This window comes from Sus scrofa, chromosome 15 (assembly GCF_054392235.1).
Source record: "Sus scrofa isolate SSC_HxYL_T2T_F1_AM1 chromosome 15, Sscrofa_HxYL_maternal_Yorkshire_Landrace_v2.0, whole genome shotgun sequence".
Taxonomy (NCBI): Eukaryota; Metazoa; Chordata; class Mammalia; order Artiodactyla; family Suidae; genus Sus; species Sus scrofa.
The window spans coordinates 89,568,826-89,592,637 of record NC_139397.1 but is presented as its reverse complement, the minus strand read 5'-3'; the positions used below and the strand labels follow the sequence as shown (position 1 = coordinate 89,592,637).

Here is a 23,812-nt window from a genome sequence, read left to right as displayed (position 1 = left end):
CATAGCAGAGATGGCAAGTTGTTTACTACTCACTGTGGTCAGGGTTTGGCCAAAAACAGAAGTATGTTGGGAGTACTGGTTTAAGTTATTGCATAAGAGATGAATTCTTTCCTTCTCCAGCTCCAGGATGCTCTGAAAAGAAGAAAAAATAAGATCAGCCTGTTGTTATACAAAACCGAAGTCACCCACTAAACACGGACATACCAAAGAAAGGCTGAGTGAACTTTTGTGCCTCTTGATTGTATCATATCCAAACTGGGGAGGGGGCAGATTCCCAGGTCAGGAATATGATTTGGTGTCTGTCCTATTTATCTTCCATTAGGATTGATTTAACTCACATACTTTGCCAGGCTTTTCCAAGCCAAAAGGTACACAGGTGGATGCCATAGGTTACCCGACGTTTACAAAGAAGGGGGCGAGAGGAATCATTTAAAAAGCATCCCTGGGTTCTAGAAACAGAATGAAGCTCAATAAAATCCATGTCTGGGAGTTTCCATTGTGGCACAGTGGAAACGAATCTGACTAGGAACCGTGAGGTTGCAGGTTCGATCCCTGCCTTGCTCGGTGGGTTAAGGATCTGGCGTTGCCGTGAGCTGTGGTGTAGGTCGCAGATGTGGCTCAGATCTGGCATTGCTGTGGCTGTGGTGTGGGCTGGCAGCTACAGCTCTGATTAGACCCTTAGCCTGGGAACCTCCATGGGCCGCTAGTATGGCCCTGAAAAGACAAAAAAAAAAAAAAAAAATCCTCGTCAGTACCTTGGAAATGCAGTCAGACACTAACTATTTCTAGCATTGTTTGTACTGCACACAAGGCATTCTGCTGACTTCTGCAGGGGCAATGGTGATGAGCTGCAAATTCTCTGCTTAAGGAACTACGTGACAAGAGCCGAACCTGAAAGTCTGATCAATCCACCATCCCAGCCTAAAATTGGGCCTGCGGGTCAGAGACCACTCTTTGACTGCCTGTTTTATGTGGGATGACAACAATGCCACTCCTAGAACTTCCCAGCTTTTAGCAGCGAAGAATAAATAAAGTGAGGGAGGTCACGGTTGCCTCACTCACCACTGACATTTTAGAAAAAGTTACTTACTTGAGTCCTGCCACTCATTGCCACCTGAGCCGCTGATTGGTTATTTTGAGGAAATACAGAGAAGTTCAGCAACTGGGTATATTGTCAGGGAAGGCCCAGTCAAATGGAATATGCAGTGGGAGTTCCCAGGTCTTGTGGGGGCAGCAGGAGGCTGCTGGGTATGTGCCCAGACATGTGTGGGCTTTGACAGAAGTGGCAGGTATCTAGGACAGTGGCCTCATCCCCTTTCAGAAAGGACAAGGCCCAGGCAATCCCCCTTTATCCAGGGGCAGGATGGGTTCCTCTCATACCCACCATCCCATCCTGCTCCTTCCACCACAGAAAAGCTCACTCAGCAGTGGTCCTTCATGAGGAAGAAAGGCATCTTGGGCAGATTGGTGGGTAGCTTGACCATGGCTAGTGAGAAGCCTGGACTACATCTCAAGGCAGTAGGTGGGGGCGGCGGCAGGGCACGTCACAAAGGCCATTGGCTTCTTTGCCTCTCATCAGACCTGCAGGGCCACTGGCCTGGTCCTGCACCGTGTTCCCTTGTATCCCTGTACAGACTCTGCATTCATATTCTACTGTGATTTAATCTGTGGTATATAGTCCTTAATTTTTTTTAAATTTATTTGCGTAATAGTTACACAAACTTTACCATTTTAACCATTTTTAAGTGTCCAGTTCAGTGTCATTAAATGCATGCACATGGTTGTGTAGCCACCTCCACTATCCATGTCCAGGATTCTTTTCATCTTGCAAGTCTGTAACTCTGTACCCTTAAACAATAACCTCCCATTTGGCTTCCCCCAACTTCCCTGATGACCACCATTCCACTGTCTGTCTTCTATGAATCTGATGACTCTAGGTAGCTCATTATGAGGAATCATGCAATTTGCACATTTGTGCCTGGCTTATTTCACTTAACCTTAAGTCTTCAAGATTCATCCATGGTCTAGCCTCTGTCACAATCTCCTTCCTTTTTAGACTGAATACTGTTTCACTGTTGTACATACTACACGTTGTTTACTAGTATGTAGTCTCTTTTTGTAAGTTTTATTGAGGTATAGTTGATAACACTGTGATGAATTCTGCTGTACAACTAAGGGATTGAGTTATACATGTACATACATCCATTCTTTTTCAGATTCTTTTCCCATATAGATTACCACAGAATATTGGGTAGAGTTCCCTGTGCTATACAGCAGGTTCCCATTGGCCAACCATTCCATATAACAGAGTATACAGTCTTTTTAAATTTGCTATTAAATGTAACTGCTGGCAGTAACTGCTAACATTTATGTCAATCATATGCAGATTTTAATTCTGTGCCAGGTGTCCTGACATTTTAATCGGGAAGCCTGGAATTCTGCTTCCCCTGGCCACCTTCTTTGTCTGATCAGAAGCTGCAAAATTTTTATAAGTCAGTGCAAATGAAATAGCTTTGTTTCTGCTGTTGGTCTCCTGAGTCTTTCTATAAGATCACAGGTCTTGGCCATTTGAATGTGCTCTTTGTGTCCCAGACATGGATTAAAGATACAGGAGAGCAGCTTAGTGAACACAATGCTTCTTCAAAGAGCACAAATCATACACCTCTTCTAACAAACATGTAAAATAAATTCTGCTCAGTGTCTTGGACCACAAGTCCCTTGGACAGGGACAGATTTCAAAAGGAAAAAGTCTCTACACTATAGAAAAAGAGCTAGAAAGCAGCTGTTCTAGTTTAGCACTGTGAGCAAAGGACAGGACAGAAAACAAAAGCCAGGTTTGAGGAACATGGCACATCCCTACTGGGCTGCTGTTTCTTTACTGTGACAAGTGCAGAGCCACTAGCATCAATCTGAGATTAGAATAACCGGGGTCCCTTGGTGGCGATGGCAATATCTGACAGATTTTAATTGCATTTCAGGGAAATCATTAAGATGATCAATGTTTGCTCATGAAAAGAGGCTGAGATAAATTCCACTGTGCAAAGGGGAAATCCATATCTCATTTAATGAACTATTGCTTTCTATTATCTTGTTCTTTCTGTATAAAATATGTCGTGGAGAGGCAAGACACTCTGGAGGACCTCAGAGTGTCCTCCTATGATTTCACAATAGCCCATGTGAGCAAAGTGGGGTCAAGGAGTTATCAAGGAGAAGCAGACAGAGAGGTTGTCTGGGGCGCAGGCATCATGATAATTCTTACTCTTTATTCATGCTTTTCACTTCCTGCAGCCGTTACCTTCCAGTTTGTACCACCGTGGGAGCTTGGAGGAAATTCATTGTCATCGAAATTGTTTTCATAACACTGATCAAAGTGATACCTTGCTCTTTCTAGAGCAAGAACTCTCAAACTTTAATACACCTAGCAGTTACCTCGACCCCTTCCTAAAAGCATTCAAAAATTCTGACTCACCCCATCTTGGGAGGTGCTCAGGAATCGGAGTTTTAACAAGCACTCTAGCTGCTTTGAGACATCACCCTGGGGCCAGAAAGGGCCACAAGAAAATAAATTTTAGAATCATTCCACCCAGAGATGACGATTGTTACCATTCTGATGTATTTTAGTCTATGGAGCTATATGTGTATGCATGATTTCATCTTTCTAGTTACCTATCAAATTGTTCAAATTGGTATCCTGCTTTTTCATTATACATTATACACAAGCTACTTCCAATGCCACTGGTCTTCGAAACACCATTTTCATTAAGAGCCTTTCACATAGGATTGTGTGGAGTGTATTGATTCCTTTACTCATCCCCTTAATGTGGCCATTTGAATTGCTTCTTCCCTTTTACTTTTAATATATTTTGAACAAAGAATCTGTGTTCCGTTTTTCAGCTACTTCCTTAAGATGGATTTATGGAAAGGAAATTAGGTTTTTCAACCAAGGTTCCAGGAGAGAATTAAATACTAATGCCCGAAGGCATCTAGTGCCTGCAATGAGTCACCATCTCTCCTCTGGGTCTGGAGTGGAATTAGTCACTACCATCCTCGGGGAGTTGAGAAGATCATCACTCATGTTATGTTCTGTGTTCTGTGGTTCAGATGAAGAACACTGGTTGAGAATGGGAACATTTTTAAGGCTCTTTGAACTTACCTGGCTTTCTAAAATTAATTCTTTGGGTAAGTACTATCAGTACCAAACATGATTTGGGGTCCTTTTTGGTAGTGTAGCTATTTTGTTCAAAATATATTGTAGATTATTTCCAGCAACTGAATTGCTTCTTCTTGGAAGGTAGGAAATATGGCTTAAAACATAGAATAATTATGAAGTAATAAGACTAATGTTGGCATGTGATTAATGGAATTGGTTCCATTACTTACTAGCTGTGCTTGAGACCATATAATATTTCTCACAGTATCTGGTAAACTGCCTCAAGCCTAGTTCAATGAATGTACCCTGAAAGAATTTGTAAATCCAAAAATGGAGGAAAAAAATGAAATTGAGTGACCCTGATTGTCTTGTTTCCACCTCTCACACTTCTAATAAAATACCGTCTTAAATGAGTTCAGCCCACTTTATGTGTCTTTATGAATATCACATTTTATGCCTATTGTCTGTAAGCAAAAGAAGACCAGAACACAGAGTGTAATATGTGTCAATGTCTTATTAGTACAGCCAAGGAGATCCAAAGTAAGGGAATCTTTGTTGTTAGGATGAGGCAAGGACAGCTCAACAGGAGGATCCCAAGTGGGTCTAGTGGGCTTGGTTTGGCACTCAGGAGGCAGAGGAAGGCTCTAAGGAAGGTAGAGTAAGAGGAACTGTGTAAACTCAAATGGAGAGGGGGCAAAATACCAGTGCCCTCCAGTGGGGTGGTAAGCAATAAACCAGAAAACAAAAAGGATAAAAGGAAACTTTCTTTTCCTTATGGAGATTCTGACTTTGATAGATTTTCCACATGATTTGAATTGTTATAAAAAACCTAGGGTCTTAAATGTGTTTAAAGCTGAGTTAAAAGGAGGTCTTTTGAAACGTAGGTAAATATGCATCTTGTCCCATCAGGAAGACTTTATAAGCCAAGAAGATCATTTCCATGATGCTTCAACATATGAGGTGGGACTGCTGGAAGAGGGGTGGAGTGGGAGGAGAAGGAGGAGGAGGACACTTACAGAAGAAAAAGACCCTGAGAAGAAGGAGAGGAAGACTGAGTAAGAGCCTCTGATAGGGTAGTTAGTAACAGCAATGCCTAACACGTCTTAAAGGGCAGCTAGATGTTCCCTGCACTGGGAATCCTGACAGACCTAAGAACCATAACTATCCCCCATTGCTATGATGTAGATAGAAGGGGAGCAGACTGGAGACACTGAGGTTAAATATTTTTTTTCTCATAGCCCTTGAAGGGTGCCTGGAAGATGGAATAAGAGCAGCCATTTCCCTCCCATATCCCAACAGGGCTGCCAAAGGAAGCCAGCTTCTGTGGAAAGGCACCAGCTTCACTGAGAAGTCTTAGGGGGCCAGGTTGGAGGGCCAGGTTTAAGATGGATAAAGTCAGAACTTAAATCCTTAACCTTTTCTTACGAAGTTCCTCTGAAACCTATTCAGCATAAGCAAGGGGCACAGCAGGACCCTATGCTTGAAGGAAGAAATGAAAGAAGGGTTTCTTCTCATCTCTTCCCCTTTTTGCCCACGTCTTTACCTCTTCTTTAATTTCCCCTTTCTTCCCTAACTTTGCATCCATCCTACCTTGAAAATAGAACAGCAAGAGATGAAATACGGTCCATGGATTTCTGCTCCTGCATGGCCTTCCTTTACCCAGCTCTTGTTAGAGCAAAAGCTGCAGAGGGAAAGCCTGTGGCATCAGCTTGCCTAGATTGAATCCTGCAACCATCCTGGGCAAGTTATTTCATTTCTCTCAGTCTCAATGCACTAACTATCAACTGGGAATAAAAATATTGCCTCTTCATAATGTTGTGATAAACACAAAATATAACACATGTGTGTATAAATACAGTGCCTGCCAGTCCTCAGAATGGGTTACATGTTAGCTGTTAGTGTTCACACCCTCACTGCGTGCTTATCAAACCACATCATGGTTGCTGCTTTTTGCATTTTTATTTTTATTTATTTATTTATTTATTGGTCTTTTTGCCATTTCTTGGGCCGCTCCCACAGCATATGGAGGTTCCCAGGTTAGGGGTCGAATTGGAGCCGTAGCCACTGGCCTACGCCACAGCCACAGCAACGCAGGATCCGAGCCGCATCTGTGACTTACACCACAGCTCATGGCAACGCTGGATCCTTAACCCACCGAGCAAGGCCAGGGATCGAACCCGCAACCCTGTGGTTCCTAGTCGGATTCGTTAACTACTGAGCCACAACGGGAACTCCACTTTTTGCAATTTTAAAAAACTTAAAACATATAGAGAAAAATAAAACAAAAACATTCATGTTCTTACCATCCAGGAATGAAGTAATTTAATTTGGTCATATTTATGCTCCTTAAAAAAATAAACAAGTGTCCATCATGGCTCAGTGGTAACGAATATGGCTAGGATCCACGAAGACACAGGTTCCATCCCTGGACTCGCTCAGTGGGTTAAGGATCCTGTGTTGCTGTGAGCTGTGGTGTAGGTTGCAGGTGCAGCTCAGATCCTGCATTGCTGTTGCTGTGGCTGTGGCGTAGGCCGGCAGCTACAGCTCTGATTCAACTCCTAGCCTGGGAACTTCCATATACCACGGGTATGGCCCTTAAAAAAAAAAGAGAGAAAAAAAAAAGAGAAAAAAAAAAAAGAGAAAAAAAAAAAAAGAGAAGAAAAAAAAAAAAAAAGAGAGAGAGAGAGCTAAGCCTTCCAGATATAGTTGTAAAAACTTTTGGCCTAGGTTTTGTTGTTTATGTTTTTGTTTCAGGGCATTCTGCCAGGAGCGGTCCACAAGTTGTGTGGCTGTATGTGGAGCCCTGCCATATTTCCTGCTATGAACTCCATCTCCTTTATCCAACAAAGATCCGGTCTATACACATAAGTTTACAAACACACACACGTATAAACTCAGCGTAGTTTGGAGTGTGAGTTTTAAAAATGTTTTATTTTACATACAGTGCCTAAATAGCGTGTCTCTTTCCTTCAGCATCAGGTTTTTGAGCTTAATTTGTGTTTAAATATAGAGGTTTTTTTTTTTTTTTTTTTTTTTAAATTGCTTAATTGCTTTACCAGGCAAAGGAGGGTCATGGCAGCCTAATGCCCTAAAGACTGTACCCCCTAAATATAGTTTTCCCCCTACATATAGTTTTTTTTTTTTTTTTTTTTTGTCTTTTTGTCTTTTTTGTTGTTGTTGTTGTTGTCGTTGCTATTTCTTGGGCCGATCCCGCGGCATATGGAGGTTCCCAGGCTAGGGGTTGAATTGGAGCTGTAGCCACCGGCCTACGCCAGAGGCACAGCAATGCAGGATCCGAGCCGCGTCTGCAACCTACACCACAGCTCACGGCAACGCCAGATCGTTAACCCACTGAGCAAGGGCAGGGACCGAACCCGCAACCTCATGGTTTCTAGTCGGATTCGTTAACCACTGCGCCACTACGGGAACTCCCCTACATATAGTTTTGATTCAGTTTTTTTTTTAACATATATACATTCCTTTTCTCACATTATCCTTAATCATGCTCCATCGCAAATGATTAGATATAGTTCCCAGTGCTATAGAGCAGGATCTCATTGCTTATCCACTCCAAAGGCAATGGTTTGCATCTATTAACCCCAGATTCCCAGACCATCCCACTCCCTCTCCCACTCCCTTGGCAACCACAAGCCTCAATCAGTTTTTATTGCTAGCTCCTAATCCAAATTTTAAGAGTAATTCCTCTATTGATAGTTATGAAAATTTTTTGTATGATTTTTTTTCTCACCATTCAGTTATAAACAGTTCTCCAATAAACATTCTTATACATTACCCGTGGTAAACAGATATAAATTTTTCTTTAGGGTGTACATCTTAAAGTGGTACCACTATGCTGTGGTTGCACTCTTGTTTCAGTTTTAGCAGATACTATCAAATTATTCTCATGGGAGGGGTTCAAGAATTCTTGTTTCCCAATAATTTTCGTTTGGCAATGCTTGATATTTTCACTTTAAAATTTTTGCCAAATGATTGAACATCTTTTCCTAAGTTTCTTGGTGATTTCAATTTCCTTTTTGAGGCTTGCTCATTCATACCTTTTAATTTTAATTTAGCCACAATTCTTTCTTTACATTTCTTCCTTACTGCTAAATTGTGCATATCCCAAAAGTTGAGGTTGTACTTTATTCTTGCTGTGTCTTTCCTGTGCCCAACATAATACCTGGCATACTCACGAACACCATAAGGGATTACCATACGAATGGGTTCTCAGACCCCCAAACTTGTTTCTGAGCACCTAATACTTAAGTCTTTATATTTTATTTTGACTGTACTTTTTGAAGTTAGCTGAATGCTATTGTGTCCATTGAGAATTAGGAGCAGACACTTTGGCCAATGGTATTCAATAAATATTCACTGGTTACTGTATCCATGGAGAAATTGGAACAATGAGAAGTAACACGATGTATCTAAAGTCACAATAGGAATGAAGGTCAAAGTGAAGGACATATAAACTGTAAAATCTGACTTCCATTTCAAGGCCACAAAAAGCTCTTTGAAAGAAGAAAAAATGTGAATATAAAACTTACCTGAAAATGGAGTTCCCATTGTGGCTCAGAAGTAACGAACTGGACTAGGATTCATGAGGACTCCAGTTCGACCCCTGGCTTCGCTCAGTGGGTTAAGGATCTGGTGTTGTCATAAACTGGGACACAGGTCTCAGATGCAGCTCAGATCCAGTGTTTCTTTGTCTGTGGTGTAGGCTGGCAGCTGCAGCTCCGATTTGACCCCTAGCCTGAGAACTTCCATATGCTGTGGGTACAGCCCTAAAAAGAAAAAAGAAAAAAACTTACCCGGAAGCAGTTTTCCAGTGTGTTCTCCCATTTCAGTCTGGCAGAACAGCTGGCCATGTTTTTTTGGTAGTAGTTCTCATCTTCTTTTGCCAAATTCTCAGCTGATTTTTTCAATTTATTGAGCAGCTAAAGTAAAACATCAATGTCACATATTCGTGAACACATTTATGAAAGCCCTCTGTAATTTCAGAGAAAGAATTCCATCCATCCCCATGATGAGTTTCTCATCTCCCAGCTAAAGTCATTAACTATAACCATGGACGACAAAATCAAAGATCTTTCTCAGAAAACAGGGATGTGAGAGCTGACATGAAACCTAAGGGCCTTTCAGCAGCACTCCTTCAATTTTGCACAAGAGGAAATCAAGGTCCTTATACGCAACGTGATGTGCACACTTTCATCAGATCAGGGAGGCCAAATGACAGATGAGGAGAAGCAAGTACAGATCAGGAAGATTAATCTACCAACAGTTTCTGTTCTCTTATTTGGTAAATCCTCTAGGCCTCAGCATTTCTTACCAGGACAAGTAGAGATCTGTGGAATCAGGTACTTTCTAGAACTAGCCTTAGGCCTAGTATCATCCCTCCAACAATCTCCCTTTACTTTCACTGTAACTCTGGCATCAGACTTCAGCATTAGCATCCTGGTTCTGATGGCAGGTGAGTGACTTAATCTTTATAAGCCACAGTGTTCTCATCTCTGTGATGGGTATAGTGATCCCCCACTTCACTGTGTTCCTTTGAGAATTCAAGCAGGTGATGCAGGTAAGGCATGTGGATGACATGTAGTACAGCACTCAAAGACTAGTGGGAGTTCCCGTCGTGGCTCAGTTGTTAACGAGTCCGACTAGGAACTATGAGGTTGCAGGTTCGATCCCTGGCCTTGCTCAGTGGGTTAAGGATCCGGCGTTGCCGTGAGCTGTGGTGTAGATTGCAGACGTGGCTCAGATCTGGCGTTGCTGTGGCTCTGGCATAGGCCGGTGGCCACAGCTCCGATGAGACCCCTAGCCTGGGAACCTCCATATGCCGCAGAAGCGGCCCTAGAAATGGCAAAAAGACAAAAAAAAAAAAAAAAAAAAAAAAAAAGACTAGTGAGCATTACTGTTACTAGTGAAAAGCCTGAGCTAACGCCATTGTTCACTGTGAGCTATGGACAGCTCTACAGATATTTTCCTTTCACCCTGATCCCCAGTGATCTGCTCCTTCACAAAGAGCAGATCAATAAAATTGCCATGCTGACTGTGAAAATCAAAGTAATACAAAACTTGCCAATCAATAAAATTGGCCATGCTGACTGTGAAAATCAAAGTAATACAAAACTCTCTGGACCAGGGTAGCTGGACTTGATTCTCAAAAGTTCATATCTTTGAGAAAAGAAGAAGCTGTATTATGTGAATCACTCATAGGTTAATACACCTGGGAATGACTTGGGATTGTTGGAAAATTGCAGATTTTCAGGGTCTCACAAGTAGCAATACTGATTCCTTAGTTCTGTAGTGGGATCAGGAAATTGGAATTTTCTCTACCTCTTCAGATGATTCTGGATTCTGATGCAAATGGTCTTCCAACTACAGTTCAAGGAGCACCAAGGATCCCTTTGATTTAAGCAGTGTAGGAGTTTCAGGGACAGAGACAAAGGTTTTTTAAGAATGACTCGATTTATGTTTAAGGACATTTTTACTAACGTTTCAGTAATGAAGACCATTCATCCAAAATGATGAATATTAACATCACTCACTCTATTATTCCAATTGATATGCTCGCCATTCAACTGTCCTTCAGCTCTGATGAATGACTTATCCAGGACACAGTTGGTTTTGTATATCAAGTATAATGAGCCACATTTATCTATAGAGACGGGAGCCTTTGAATTTTAACCTGGTAACGATGCAAGGAAAGGGCTGAATATGTACCATGGCTATACTTGGCTAAGCCATTGTCCTTTGATTCTCACTGAGTTTGCTCAGACCCCCAGCAATGAGAATGGAGTCACGTTGGAAATGACTACTCATGTTCATCAGTCTCCACTACACAGCTATTGAATAGAAGTCACTGCTCAGCAAATTTGTAGCAAATAACCCCAAATAGTACAAAAGAAGAATGAAGATTTCTATGTTCCTATTTAAGGAACTTCTCAGAAACTTTACTAAATTTTTTCAAAGATTAAATACTTTTCCTCTTTTCTTTCTCTCAGAGCAAAGATCTTATTCATTCATGAATCAAACAATTTTTTGACTGCCACAATATGTCACATGTACTAGACTCTGGGAACTAGATAGAGTCCCTCTCCAGTCAGTGACCCACCCAGGCCACTGCTCTCCTTTGTGAAAGATGCCAGGATAGAGGCATTCAAGTATCACACAGTGGGTGCTCATGGAAGTGAACCTTGTGTGAATAAACCTAAAATGAGAGTAGGAATCAGTGAAGCAAAATAGCACAGCATGGCATGGAAAAAATTTTGGTGAGATTGTAGCTTACAGTTTGAGAGAAAGAATAGCAAGTGAAAAAGCTGAAAATTAGGCAAGGGCCAAATCAGAGAGGGTTTTAAGGGCTACATAAAGGAGCCTGTGCTTTATTCTGAGGCCACCAGGAAGCATTTGAAGGCTTTTTAAAAGTCAGCGATAGGCTCCGAGTTCCGGAAGTCATCTTGGCCTGTGCATGGATAATAGATAAGGAGAGGCAACACTGAAAGCCAAGACACCAATTTGTTAGTTGGAGAAACCCACCAGTGATGATGGTGACCTAAGAGAGAATGGTGGCAGTGAGGATACATGGAAGTAGATAAATTCAAGAAGTATTTGGTTTAGGTGTTAGAATCAGAGGATATAGTGGATGGTGATAATCAATATAAAAAAAGCAAACAAGAATAAATATGATTTTTGGTAGAGGGAAGTGATGGCTCCGATTTTGGATATTGAGTTCAAGGTACCAGAAAGCAGCTTAGAGACCTATTTGGGCTGGAGATATACATTTGGGTATTGTCAACATAGATATGGTAGCTGAAGCCTTAAGAGTGTATTTCTTGAGTACCTGTTATGTACCAAGTACTTGATATTGAGAGTACTATGTTGGATACTGGAGTTACTGTGCAGAATAAAACAGACTAAGGCCCAGGTGAGAAATCGTTAGGCACAGCAGCATAGAAAGGTCAGGCAGAATGAGGGAAGTCTGTAATAGAGCTTAAGCAAAAAATGACAGGGAGTTCCCATTGTGGCCCAGCAGGTTAGGAACCCCAGTAGTATCCATGAGGATGTGGCTTTGATCCCTGGCCTCTCTCAGTGGGTTAAGGATCAGGCATTGCCATGAGCTGTGGCATAGGCTGCAGATGTGGCTCGGATCCTGAGTTGCTGTGGCTGTGGGTAGGCTGGCAGATACTCTGATTCCACCCCTGGCCTGGGAACTTACATATGGCATGGGTGTGGCCCTAAAAAAAAAGAGAGAGAAAGAGAAAGAAAAGAAAAAGAAAAATGACAGAAAGGAAAATCCAAAGAGTAAAATGTCAAAGTTAAGAGAATGTTCTTAGAAGGGAAAGTCAATGATGCTTATGCTTCCAAGAGGTTAAATAAACTGGAAAGCAGTTCAGAACTGGAAAGTACCCATTGGCTTTAGCAAGAAGGGCAAAGTTGCTATCAATGGCAAGAACATTCCTAGCAAAGTGGTGGGGAAAGCTTGGATGGGTGTTTTGAGGAGAGAAGAGGGGATGAAGAAGTGGAGACAGCACAGATAATCCTTTCAATAAATATCGTAAAAAGAAGGAGAGGTGGTGTCTGGAGAGGAAAAGGAATAGGGCCACGGAGGGTGTCTCCCTGTCTCCTCCTTCTCTCCCAAGATAGAGGGAAGTTGAGAAGGCTGATGGGAAGCAACTGTTGGACAGAGGTATGTCTGAGATGCAGGAGAGAGGGGAGAAATCTAGAGAAGCGTCTCTGAGAGGAGGCCTGGATGGGAAGCCAAGCACCTGATGACTTGGCCTGTCCCGTTGCACAAAGGACTTTGGGAGGCAGATGGCTGTGTGGACTTCTATTTACTCTGTGAAGTTGGGGGCAAGAGAGTCTGCTGAGAGCGGGTGGTGAGGATGGAGCGGGGAGGAGAATGGAGCTTCTGGGGAGCACAAGAGCTGCTGAGCAGGAAGAGAGGAAGGATTTCGGAGTAGCACTGAACCAGCCTGCCTCAGGTGGGAGATCATGGGAACATCTAGGTGAGATGCAAAAATGAATGCTGCTGGAGGTGTTTAGGACCAAAAAAGAAAAGCTACCAGATAAATTGATGAAGATGGTAGGGGGCTACGATGTACCGACAGCCAAGGGCTGTGGTTAACAGGACCGGCTGGAGGAGGGCGGGGAGGAGGGTGAACTTCCGCCTCCCAGGGAAGCTGCTAATGAGGGAAGAAAGAGGAGATTCACCACTTAGCTGCCCAGGTTTTTTCCTTTGTTATTGCTTGACATCAATAAAGAATAGCTTCTAATGAGGGCTCCAACGGCCTACAACAAGGTCCTGGAGCTGAGCTTTTTAACATTCTGTGGTTCTGCCTCCTCCTCGGAACCTGTCTCTTTATTCAATACTTGCTATGATTATTTCAAATTGTGAAGATTGACATAAGAAGCTTGTAAGATCTTGCTAACGATGAATTTAAGTTATTCAACTAATCGTTTCCTCAGATGAGATAATAGTGTTCCTTGCAGTGAAAAGTCTCTTTTTCTTTAAAGAATGTTTTGGGTTGCAGTAGTGCCGCCTGCATTTCCTTAGGAGGGGCTCTGTCTTTGGGGGAAGATATTGACTACTTCAAAGGTTTCCCATCTGGGGCACACACCTTAAAAGGTGTGCAAGATAATCCATGAGGGTGCAAGAAGAAAGTATTTGAGTTTCTGCATGCATTTCAATATTACCTGTGTTCATTTTTACCTAAAAAGAATGTTCAAGCTGACTCTTATTCAACATAGGAATTGCTACTGGTGCCCACTCATGGTCAGTGGAGATTCTGAAGTGTTCTGGAGGACGAGTTGGGCTTTTGCAACATGAGAAGTGCCTTCACCAGTGTCTTCACTCAACATCCTGGGCCATGTGGGCATTGCAGGAGTCTGGGTCATACGGCATTACAGATGTATTATCTAGCTCTCATTAGGTCAGCACACAAAATTAACACATGCCTTCAAAAGATTTCTGCTGCGAAGCTATGGATTGACATGAATACTAACAATGCAAGCACGAGAAAGCCACATGTCAGAGCGGACGCTTTCTCCTGCTCCCCAGGATGGGTACACCATCACCCACATGAAAAGGCCAAAACTGGTATTGTCAAGAGAGAAGTTGATCAAAAATTTTTACATTCTCAAGAAAACTATTAGACATGTGAATTGGAATTCCCGTCATGGCTCAGTGGTAATGAACCCGACTAGTATCCATAAAGACGTGGGTTCGATCTCTGGCCTCACTCAGTGGGTTAAGCGTTGCCATGAGCTGTGGTGTAGGTCGCAGATGCAGCTCAGATCCTGTTTGGCTGTGGCTGTGGCAGAGGCCAGCAGCCGTAGCTCTGGTGCGACCCCTAGCTTGGGAACCTCCTTATGCTGCAGGTTTGGCCCTAAAAAAACCAAAACATCAAGCAAACAAACAAACAAAAAAAAGTGAATTTATATTTACTCTGGTTAAGGCTGAACCTTGCCCCAAGTGTATATTTTATCTGATAGATCACTTAATGACTATATGAAGTCATCATGATTAGCTAATCACTGAAAAAAGTATTGCATTTTTATCTCATCCTTAAAACACACCCATTTTTTTATGTTTTATAATGTTCATAACATTAGTATAATATAAGAGGGATTTTTTCATCTTTTTAGGGTCTCACCCGGGGCAGATGGAGGTTCCCAGGCTAGGGATCCAATCAGAACTGAAGTTGCCGGCCTACGCCAGAGCCACAGCAACCCGGGATCTGAGCCGTGTCTGCCACCTACACCATGGCTCAGGGCAATGCCAGATCCTTAACCCACTGAGCAAGGCCAGGGATCAAACTTATATCCTCATGGATGCTAGTCGGGTTTGTTAACCTCTGAGCCATGACGGGAACTCCAAGAGTATTACATATAATATACAAGATAGGTACAGTCGGAGTTCCCGTCGTGGCTCAGTGGTTAACGAATCCGACTAAGAACCATGAGGTTTTGGGTTTGACCCCTGGCCTTGCTTAGTGGGTTAAGGATCTGGTGTTGCCGTGAACTGTGGTGTAGGTTGCAGACGTGGCTGGAATCCAGCGATGCTGTGGCTCTGGCGTAGGCCGGCAGCTACAGCTCCAATTCGACCCCTAGCCTGGGAACCTCCATATGCCATGGGAGTGGCTCAAGAAAAGGCAAAAAGACAAAAAAAAAAAAAAAAAAAAAAAAGATAAGTACAGTGCATTATGTAAAATACTCTGCTCTGTCAATATATTTTTTACCTATTTGGGGTGTGAGCTGAGAGATGTTTAATAGGGCTTCCTATCCAAAAATCTGGACACCATTGGTTTAATTTGTCATCTGTCAATAATACCTTATAAAACTATATGGGGACCAGGAATGATTTGGAGTCCCATCTCATACTCTGCCATATTGCAGCTCTGCAGAGGCCCCGCCCAGAGGCAGAATAAGCCAGTTCTCCCCTGCTCACAGCCAAGGGCAGGAAGCCCATCCATCTCTAAGCCCTGTGCACTCAGCCAGCCATGAGAAGTTACCTTCTGCTTCTCCTTCCCAGTCGTAATTTGCTTGGAGCTATCTACAAGATGGAAAAGCGCTTCATGCTTCTTGGTACTGACCATCAATTTCTTCTTGGCCTAGAGTCAAGATCATACCAAAAAGAGGAAAAAGGGATCAGACACTGATATCAAGAGAACAACTCTTCTCTTCTGGAACAAGTAGTGTTCATGTGGTAGCTTGAATGATTGTGCATTTTCAGTTTTTCATTTCTGCCTTCACTTCAAAATTTGCTAAAATATCACAGTGGCTAACATTTTGCCCTGAGAACCATTGTATATTTTTTCATTACATTGAGTTCATTCAAGAGGGTTACACATTTTGTTAAATCGCCGAAGGACAGCAAGCCTCCAAAACATTGTTCTAGCTAGGCTAATGGGAGGGAATGGCTTTACCAAAAAAAAAAAAAAAAAAAAAAAATTCACAACAAACATGGAAGATGAGTTGGCATCATTCTTTTAAATCAACTTGGGCCACAGATAGGTCATTTTAAGATGCTCTCTTACAACTTAGAGCAAAAGGGAAGTTTTGCTCCCCAATGCCCAGGCTTGAGAGCCGGGCTTCTGCCTGGCATCTTGTGAAATGCCCAGCATTTGCAGCAGGCAGGTGGAGGGAGGAGTTGGGAAGGAAGAAGCATTCAAAGTCCCCCTACTCTCCTGATGCCGCAAACCCTGGAGTGGGTAATGATTTAGGTGATCATTCCCTATTCTAGTCTCAACTTGGCAGAAGAGGATGCTCCAGAGACAACATAAATAGAACTTGATTTGAGTTGGAGTCAGCCTGTTTTTCACCTCAAGTTGCAAGGACTGTTAGACCAGACAATGAAGGGAAAAACCCAGGTCTCTCTTCCACTAGGAAATCAGAGGCAAATCCTTCTGGATGTCCCTAAACATATGAAGCCTCTACAGAAGGGAATTCAAGGAACAAGAAGCTCACAGATGCTTCCCCCCCACCTTCCATCAGTGACTCGCATGCCTGCAGATAAATGAGAGCGTGAGGCAAGAGCGTTTGTTCCTCTAAGGCTTTTCATTTACATCTCAATACTGATGTGTTACATCCCTTGAATTGTAACTGGGGAGAAAATTATTATAGCACAAGAATTTTATGTTCTCTAATTTCTCTGTCAATCTTCATAAAAAATAAAATCGTTTTACTTAGAAAAATTTCTTGGTGGTAGCTGGGAAATAAGAAAAGATTTTTTTTTGTTCTTGAAAGCAGTGGCAGCTACTGTGCGTGGGGTTTCTTTCTTTTGATCCATTGTATTGCATTTCCTGTGAAAGCGGACTATTTAGAGAATGGCTTTTAAAAAACAAATTCTGTTTAAGAAAGCTCATAAAATCAAGAGCAGAACCCAAGACAAACGACTGGACACTGTTTATGCAGTCTTTCCATATTTACTCTAAGTGTGGTTCTCATGCGCTTCCTTTTACCAACACTGCTGTTGTGGGTAGAGACATTCATTTATCTCAGACATTCCGTATTAATGTCCTTGTCTTTCAGGGTCCTGGGTTCCAGCAGGAGCTTCACAGGCACTGCTGAGGCTGAGATGGGGCCACCCGTGTCTGAGAGTGTCTCCACTTATTTGTCACTTGTGGTTGTTTGCTAGGGAAAGTTCTTGCTGGAATATGAAAACGGAGAATTTCAACTTCGGGCGCACGAATCTTCTGAAAGGGGATCACTGGGTTTTCTGAGCAGATTCCTTCTCCACTGGCTTCTAGTCCTTCCTACGCCAGATGAATTCCTCCTAAATTGGTTTACCGTTGAATAATTTTCTGTGCATATAAATGGGCTCCACCTGTGATTATCTCTGCTTAATAAGAACCTATAATAATATGCTCTAAATTCTCACAGCATATCATAATTCCTCCTTAGAAGTCATTGACTATTTCCTGCCCATGTTATCTGGAGAACTAAATTTTAAATTACATGGAAACAAGAATCACGTCTTAGAACATAGCGCCCACAGAGTAGAATCAATACAGGGGTTCCCCGTTATATACCTTCACCCACCCTCACTGTGCTCCACTCACTGGTGAGACAGAGACCACAAACGCCCTTCAAACTCAGTATTCAGATTTTGCTCTAAGTTACAAATTATGCAGAAAGGCAATCAATGTAGGTCATTGTTAAGGGCAGTGACCCTGGAGCCCAGACTAATTCTTGGTTCAACCATTAACCAGCTTTGTAACCTTAGGCAATGATTAACTTCTGCGTCTCCCCTCTTTCCCACCCATCTATAAAATGGGACAACACAGGGTCATATACCACACCGGGTTGTAGTGATGATTTGATACATCAATATATAGCACTTGGCACACAATAAATGCTATGTGTTAGCTATAAATAAAAGCCATACTTAGAGTTCTGCTCTTCCATCACTTTAGTTGAAAGATACATCTATACAATAACTCAGATGAGGAAACATTTTTCTCTTCAGTTAGTACTTAGAAATACTAACACTAAAATGCATGATCATATTTGTGCAAAAGCCAAAAGCTAAAAATTATTTATGCAAATGACAGTTGTGTATACTTGCCTTAATTTGTTGATTCCAGTTGCTAATGACAAGATTTGCTGCCTTTTCAACTTCATTATCAAGCTATCAAATGGAAAAAAAGAAAAAAATTTTTTGCTATCTTCTTGTTGAGTCACAGTGCTGGCTTATTAATTCTGAAACAATTAGTATCGCAATTAATAGGAATTTAAAAATCCCACACTGGACATATTTCTTAAGGAAAAATAGCCAACTTTTTTCCTCCTCAGTTCAGGAATCTCTTCACAGGATTTAGCCTGAATGCATTTGGTAAGATAATTATTTCTAATATATAACTATGTTAAATAAAGAAACACAAATGGGTACAATCTGTGTGGAAGAGGGTCTTGCATAGTTTGGTATCATTTCCGGTCCCATTACTTCCTCATCAGCATCATTCCATGGGGCCCAAACTTTAACACATGTGGGAATTGGTAAAAGTCCTAGCAGCGCTCATTTAACCGTGTCTCATTGCCCCTGAAGTGAATATTGCTTTAATTTCAAAGACATTGAATTCTTAATCATACTGAACTTTTTCTCCTACTTTTAAATAGCCAATGGGGCAGTAATAAAAATGACAAAGATGGATCTAAGGCAACCCCTCAAGAAGATCAGACTTAAATTGGGCAGAACTTTTTTCTCAAATCACAGATGTGTCTTCCAAACCCACAGATCAGCCATCACTCAACCATTCTGAGATGCAGCAACGCTGTACTTTTATTTTCTTTTGCTGACTCAATTTGGAATGTGTGGTTTATGGTAACAAACACAATGAAAATAATTTTACGCACTATGCTATGTTTGACTCTACGCATGTGTTTGAAATGTAGAACAAATTCACTTAAAAAAAATTTGAGGGGTTCCCGTTGTGGCTCAGCAGGTTAAGAACACGACTAGTAACCATGAGGATGCAGGTTCCATCCCTGGAGAGCTGCGGTACAGGCCGAAGATGTGGCTTGGATCTGGCATTGCTGTGGCTCCTAGACTGAGAACTTCCATATGCCTCAGGTGCAGCCCTAAAATTAAATAAATAAATAAATAAATAAACAAACAAACACGAAAAATTCTTTTTTTGGGGGGGGTCTTTCTAGAGCTGCACCTGCAGCATATGGAGATTCCCAGGCTAGGGATTGAATCGGAGCTGCAGCCACTGGCCTACACCACAGCCACAGCTATGTGGGATCCAAGCCACATCTTCAAACTATACCACAGCTCACGGTAATGCTGGATCCTTAACCCACTGAGTGAGGCCAGGGATCCAACCTGCATCCTCATGGATACTAGTCAGATTTGTTTCCGCTGAGCCATGACGGGAACTCCCATAAAAAAATTCTAATCTTTCATCTTCTGTGAGAGAATGGTTCAGGGTGATGGGGTGCAGTGGGAGGGCATGCTGAGAAGACGACTGTGAGCTGGACCAGCAGTGTGAGGGGGCCATGACATTAATTATCTAAGGCCCTGGGATAAGGATCTTATTAGCACCGGGCCTAATTGATGGTAAGTACTAAGGAAACACTAGTGATTTCTATATTATTATGTGACATGAGACTATTTTGTAATTAATGAAATAGAGACTAGTGTTTGGTTTTTATAAAGTTGCTTTGCAAAGGCAGATTGTATTGTTTCTAGTAATTACTGTAAATTTCCCCCATCACACAAGCCCTAAGAAGAACCTCCATTCTGATAAAAATATACGGATGTTCACTAAACAGCAATTCCATTTCCTGACTCAGTTTCGTGAGCCTGAATAAATTTTGGGGGGTATTATTTCTCTTCCATCAGGGCTTTCACAAATCCCCTCATCCTGTGGATTTACCACATTTAAAACCTGCTTTATGGGGCTGTTGTCAGTTGAAACTGCCCTTAACCACCACCCCTACCCTTCCCAAAGCCCTCCTACTTCTGCTCAGAACTTCTCTGTACAGGCATTGACACAGGCAGCGACCATGACCCTAACCCCTATCAGAGCCGAAATGCCTGAAAATGTATTTTAAAGTGCTTACCAACTGTATGACACACAAATAAAAAGAAAAATAAGAACAAATGAAACTGTTCTGGACGGAAAAGTACACATAAAGACCAGAGAATATGCAGTATGAGGAGGCCAGGTGCCCCAGAGAGAATTGTTTAATTACTCTTCTTCAATTTTAAGACCATTGGAAAATTATACCTAATACTGCTTTTACCTAATCCCAAGGTGATAAGAACAAAAAAAAATGTCCTTTGAAAAATTATGTTTATAAATCTATTTGCAAAAGAATATCTATTCCTGGAAAAGCAATGTAAATACAAAAAGTACAAATGAAATAAAAATAGCCTCTCATTTCACTAACTAGAGATAATTCTTATCAACCTTCAGTTTTTTTCTATGCATCTATACACACATTAATTTACAAAACTGAGGTCATATTGTCAGATTTTTCTTATCCTGTTTTAAAATTTGACACTACACCCCCACGTCATTAAGTCATTCTTTAAGACTTTGAAAGGTTGCATGGTATCTCACTGCTTGAATTTATTATCAAAACATATTTTTGGATATTGAAGCTTCTTTTCTTTTTTTTTTTTTTACAGCTATAAACAATGCCTTAACAAACATTCTAGTGCATAAATCTTTGCGTTCATGTTGATTTTTATCATACATTCCTGAAACCTAGCATCACTTTTAGATCACCTTTTATTTCTTGAGCCAAAGTCAGAAATCTGGCTTTAATAGGGTAAAAGATAAAGATTTTGACTTACTGATTTTCTCTTCTTCTCGTGTACACTAAGGACTTGATGAGTTGGCTTTATTGCTTCCAACTCAATTGCTTTGCCAAGTTTTCTGGAAAAGGAAAAGACATACAAGCACAGTATTAGGATTTATATCTACTTTCCAAATAATTTTCTGGGGAAATAAAATGGTGTGTTACGGCATATCTACTCAGTGCGTGTTTGCAATGGAGTATTTGTAACATGCCCACTTTAAATATGTACGACTCCCTTTGGGGTTGGAGCAAGGCCACGGCATGAGCACTCACTGATGCAGGTCCGCTGCAGATTTCATGCCCTCTGAGACCCAGGCCCAGGCACTGACGAGACAGCTGGAGGCAAAAACAAGGGCACACAAGTGTGGGTGTTATTTTCCCGGGAGTCTGAGAAATAAAGCATCACGTCTGACTCATTGCATTCAGCGATTGCACTCATATCCCTAATCTTATTTCAATTTCTCCGTAGGATTACATTCTGCCAACGTATTTACTTGCACTATAGTCATTACATAAACTGCTTTTCTCCCCCCGGTCATTTTTCATTTTGATTTCCATTTTCCTTTTCATGTCTGTAGAAAATCAGGGAAATAAAGTAGCCAGGGGTGAGAGGGTATTTAGAACAGACAGGAGAGAGGATGCTGAGTGTAGAAGATCCTTAAAGACAATCTTTTTGGGCCCTTTCTCTCATAGATGAAGGAACAGAGGCTTGAAGAAGTTAGGTTATGGAGGACCTCGGAGCCCTGGTCACAGCCTGCTGCTCTTGGGGTTGGGGTCTAGCTCCTGTTTCCTGCTGGCCTTTAGGACCACAGCTCAGATAGTCCATGGTCTTGTGAGCAGAATTTCAATTAAACAAAAAGGATAGCTCTGCCCTGTCCCTAGCACAAAGGGAGAATTAGAAAGTGTTATGCTATTTTTCTCCTACACAATTTTGGCCTTTGAAAGTCAAAAGGAGTTCCCATTGCGGAACAGCAGAAAGGAACCCAACTAGTACCTGTGAGGATGTGGGTTTGATCCCTAGCCTTGCTCAGTGGGTTAAGGATCTGGCATTGCCCATGAGTTGTGGTGCATGGCTCAGATCTAGCATTGCTGTGACTGTGGTGCAGGCCAGCAGCTGCAGCTCTGATTTGACCCATAGACTGGGAACTTCCATATGCCTGGAGTGGGCATAAAAAGCAAAAAAAAAAAAATCAGAGTAAGCCCATTGCCTCAATCTTACCTCTGGGACAGACCTATTATAGACTTTGACAGAGGGGAGAGGAGAGACTCTCAAGACAGACATCTTGAGAGCAAGATGGCACAGAGGCCCCCAAATGACTTGGGCTCCACCAGGCAGCCAGAGAATGGGTGAACTAGATCAAAGGACAGAAGATTTTCTGTGTATCCAAATCCAGACACAAAACCAGGCACAGGAGAGTTACATACTGTGTGCTTCCAATTATAAATAATTCCAGAAAAGACAAAATATAACCTAGACTGAAAAAAAGCAGATCAATCTTTGTTTGGAAAAGGAAGAATCAGTTGATCTCTCTCATTCTCACTTAACTGATCTTTTAAAATAGAAATAATTTGGGTTATTACACAAGTACCTAACACTTGTGTATAGATGTTGGTATAGATAAAATTCAATTAATGCTTATTATTGAATGTTGTTGTACTAACCCTGGTTAACTACATGTTCCATTCACACCAAATCCTTGGGAGTACCATGCTGGATGCTAGGATTGCAACACAATAAGACACACACCCCTACACCTCCACCTCTCATCCTTTAGAAAATAATCAGAATTAAAATCATAATGAGCAGTCCCCCCCAACCCACGTCAAGGGAGCTTTGGCTCCGTGTCAGGTCTTAAACACATTTCTTGTATTATTTCATTACAGAAAGTGTATGAGGTAGATTTTATTTTCATTTTATTTCCATTTTACACACTGAGAAATAAAATAAATTGTCCTAATTCATCCAGCCATTAAGTGGCAAAGCCAGAATTTAAACCTGGGCGGTCTAATTAAGCTCTACTGGCTCCTCGGCAGGCCACTAAAATACTGTCCTAAAAATCAAGCTCAAAGTCTGAGCAATTTCAAATCCATTATTTGCTGTTATATATGATGCCTAAGGAGAAGCAGGAATGTGGGTTCCAGAAAGCTTCTTTTTTCCTTTCCCTCTTTCTTTTACCATCAAAAAAGGTCTTGGCAATGGCACTGCCATTGGGTAACAACTGCAAGCATTGGTCAAAAATCTTTGTAACAAATTATCACCAAGGAATGATTTTTAGAATACCAATATCTTTCTTCTCACCCCCAAGAGAAGTAATTGACTTCATTCTCAACTGAACTGAAAAAAATATGAACCACAGAGTTCCCGTCATGGCTCAGTGGTTAACAAATCTGACTAGGAACAGTGAGGTTGCAGGTTCAATCCCTGGCCTTGCTCAGTGGGTTAAGGATCCGGTGTTGCTGTGAGCTGTGGTGTAGGTCACAGACGCAAATCGGATCCCATGTTGCTGTGGCTCTGGTGTAGGCCAGCAGCTACAGCTCTGATTTGACCCCTAGCCTGGGAACCTCCATATGCTGCAGGTGCGGCCCTAGGAAAGGCAAAAAGACCAAAAAAAAAAAAAAAAAAAAGAAAAAGAAAAAAATATGAGCCAATATTTTTTTCAGCACCCAACGTGCTAATGTCTTTACATATATTATATCATTTAATATGCACCCCAACACACACACACACACACCAGAGCATGTATTGTTACTCCATATAACCGAGGAGGGAATCAAGGGAGGCCAGATTACTCGTTGAAAGTCACAAATTTGAGCTGAAGTGGGATTCACACTTCCTGGCTCCAAGGTCTTCCA

General features: G+C 41.8%; 1 protein-coding gene across 6 annotated transcripts in view; it reads right to left on the bottom strand.

The window, feature by feature from the left end:
• NOSTRIN (nitric oxide synthase trafficking) overlaps positions 1 to 23,812 on the bottom strand; it is a 61,447-nt gene that overhangs the window by 12,504 nt on the left and 25,131 nt on the right. For 3 of the 6 annotated variants that reach the window (XM_084999385.1, XM_084999386.1, XM_084999388.1), the window contains 6 exons: positions 21,233 to 21,295; positions 20,955 to 21,036; positions 18,216 to 18,278; positions 15,661 to 15,759; positions 8,962 to 9,087; positions 34 to 132 (listed from right to left, as the gene is read on the bottom strand). In XM_084999385.1, coding sequence (XP_084855511.1) covers positions 34 to 132; positions 8,962 to 9,087; positions 15,661 to 15,759; positions 18,216 to 18,278; positions 20,955 to 21,036; positions 21,233 to 21,295 — 532 coding nt within the window. Of the gene's footprint in view, positions 1 to 33; positions 133 to 8,961; positions 9,970 to 10,079; positions 13,124 to 15,660; positions 15,760 to 18,215; positions 18,279 to 20,954; positions 21,037 to 21,232; positions 21,296 to 23,812 lie in introns of those variants that run through there. The other 3 variants (XM_084999387.1, XM_084999389.1, XM_084999390.1) reach the window with 2 other exon arrangements.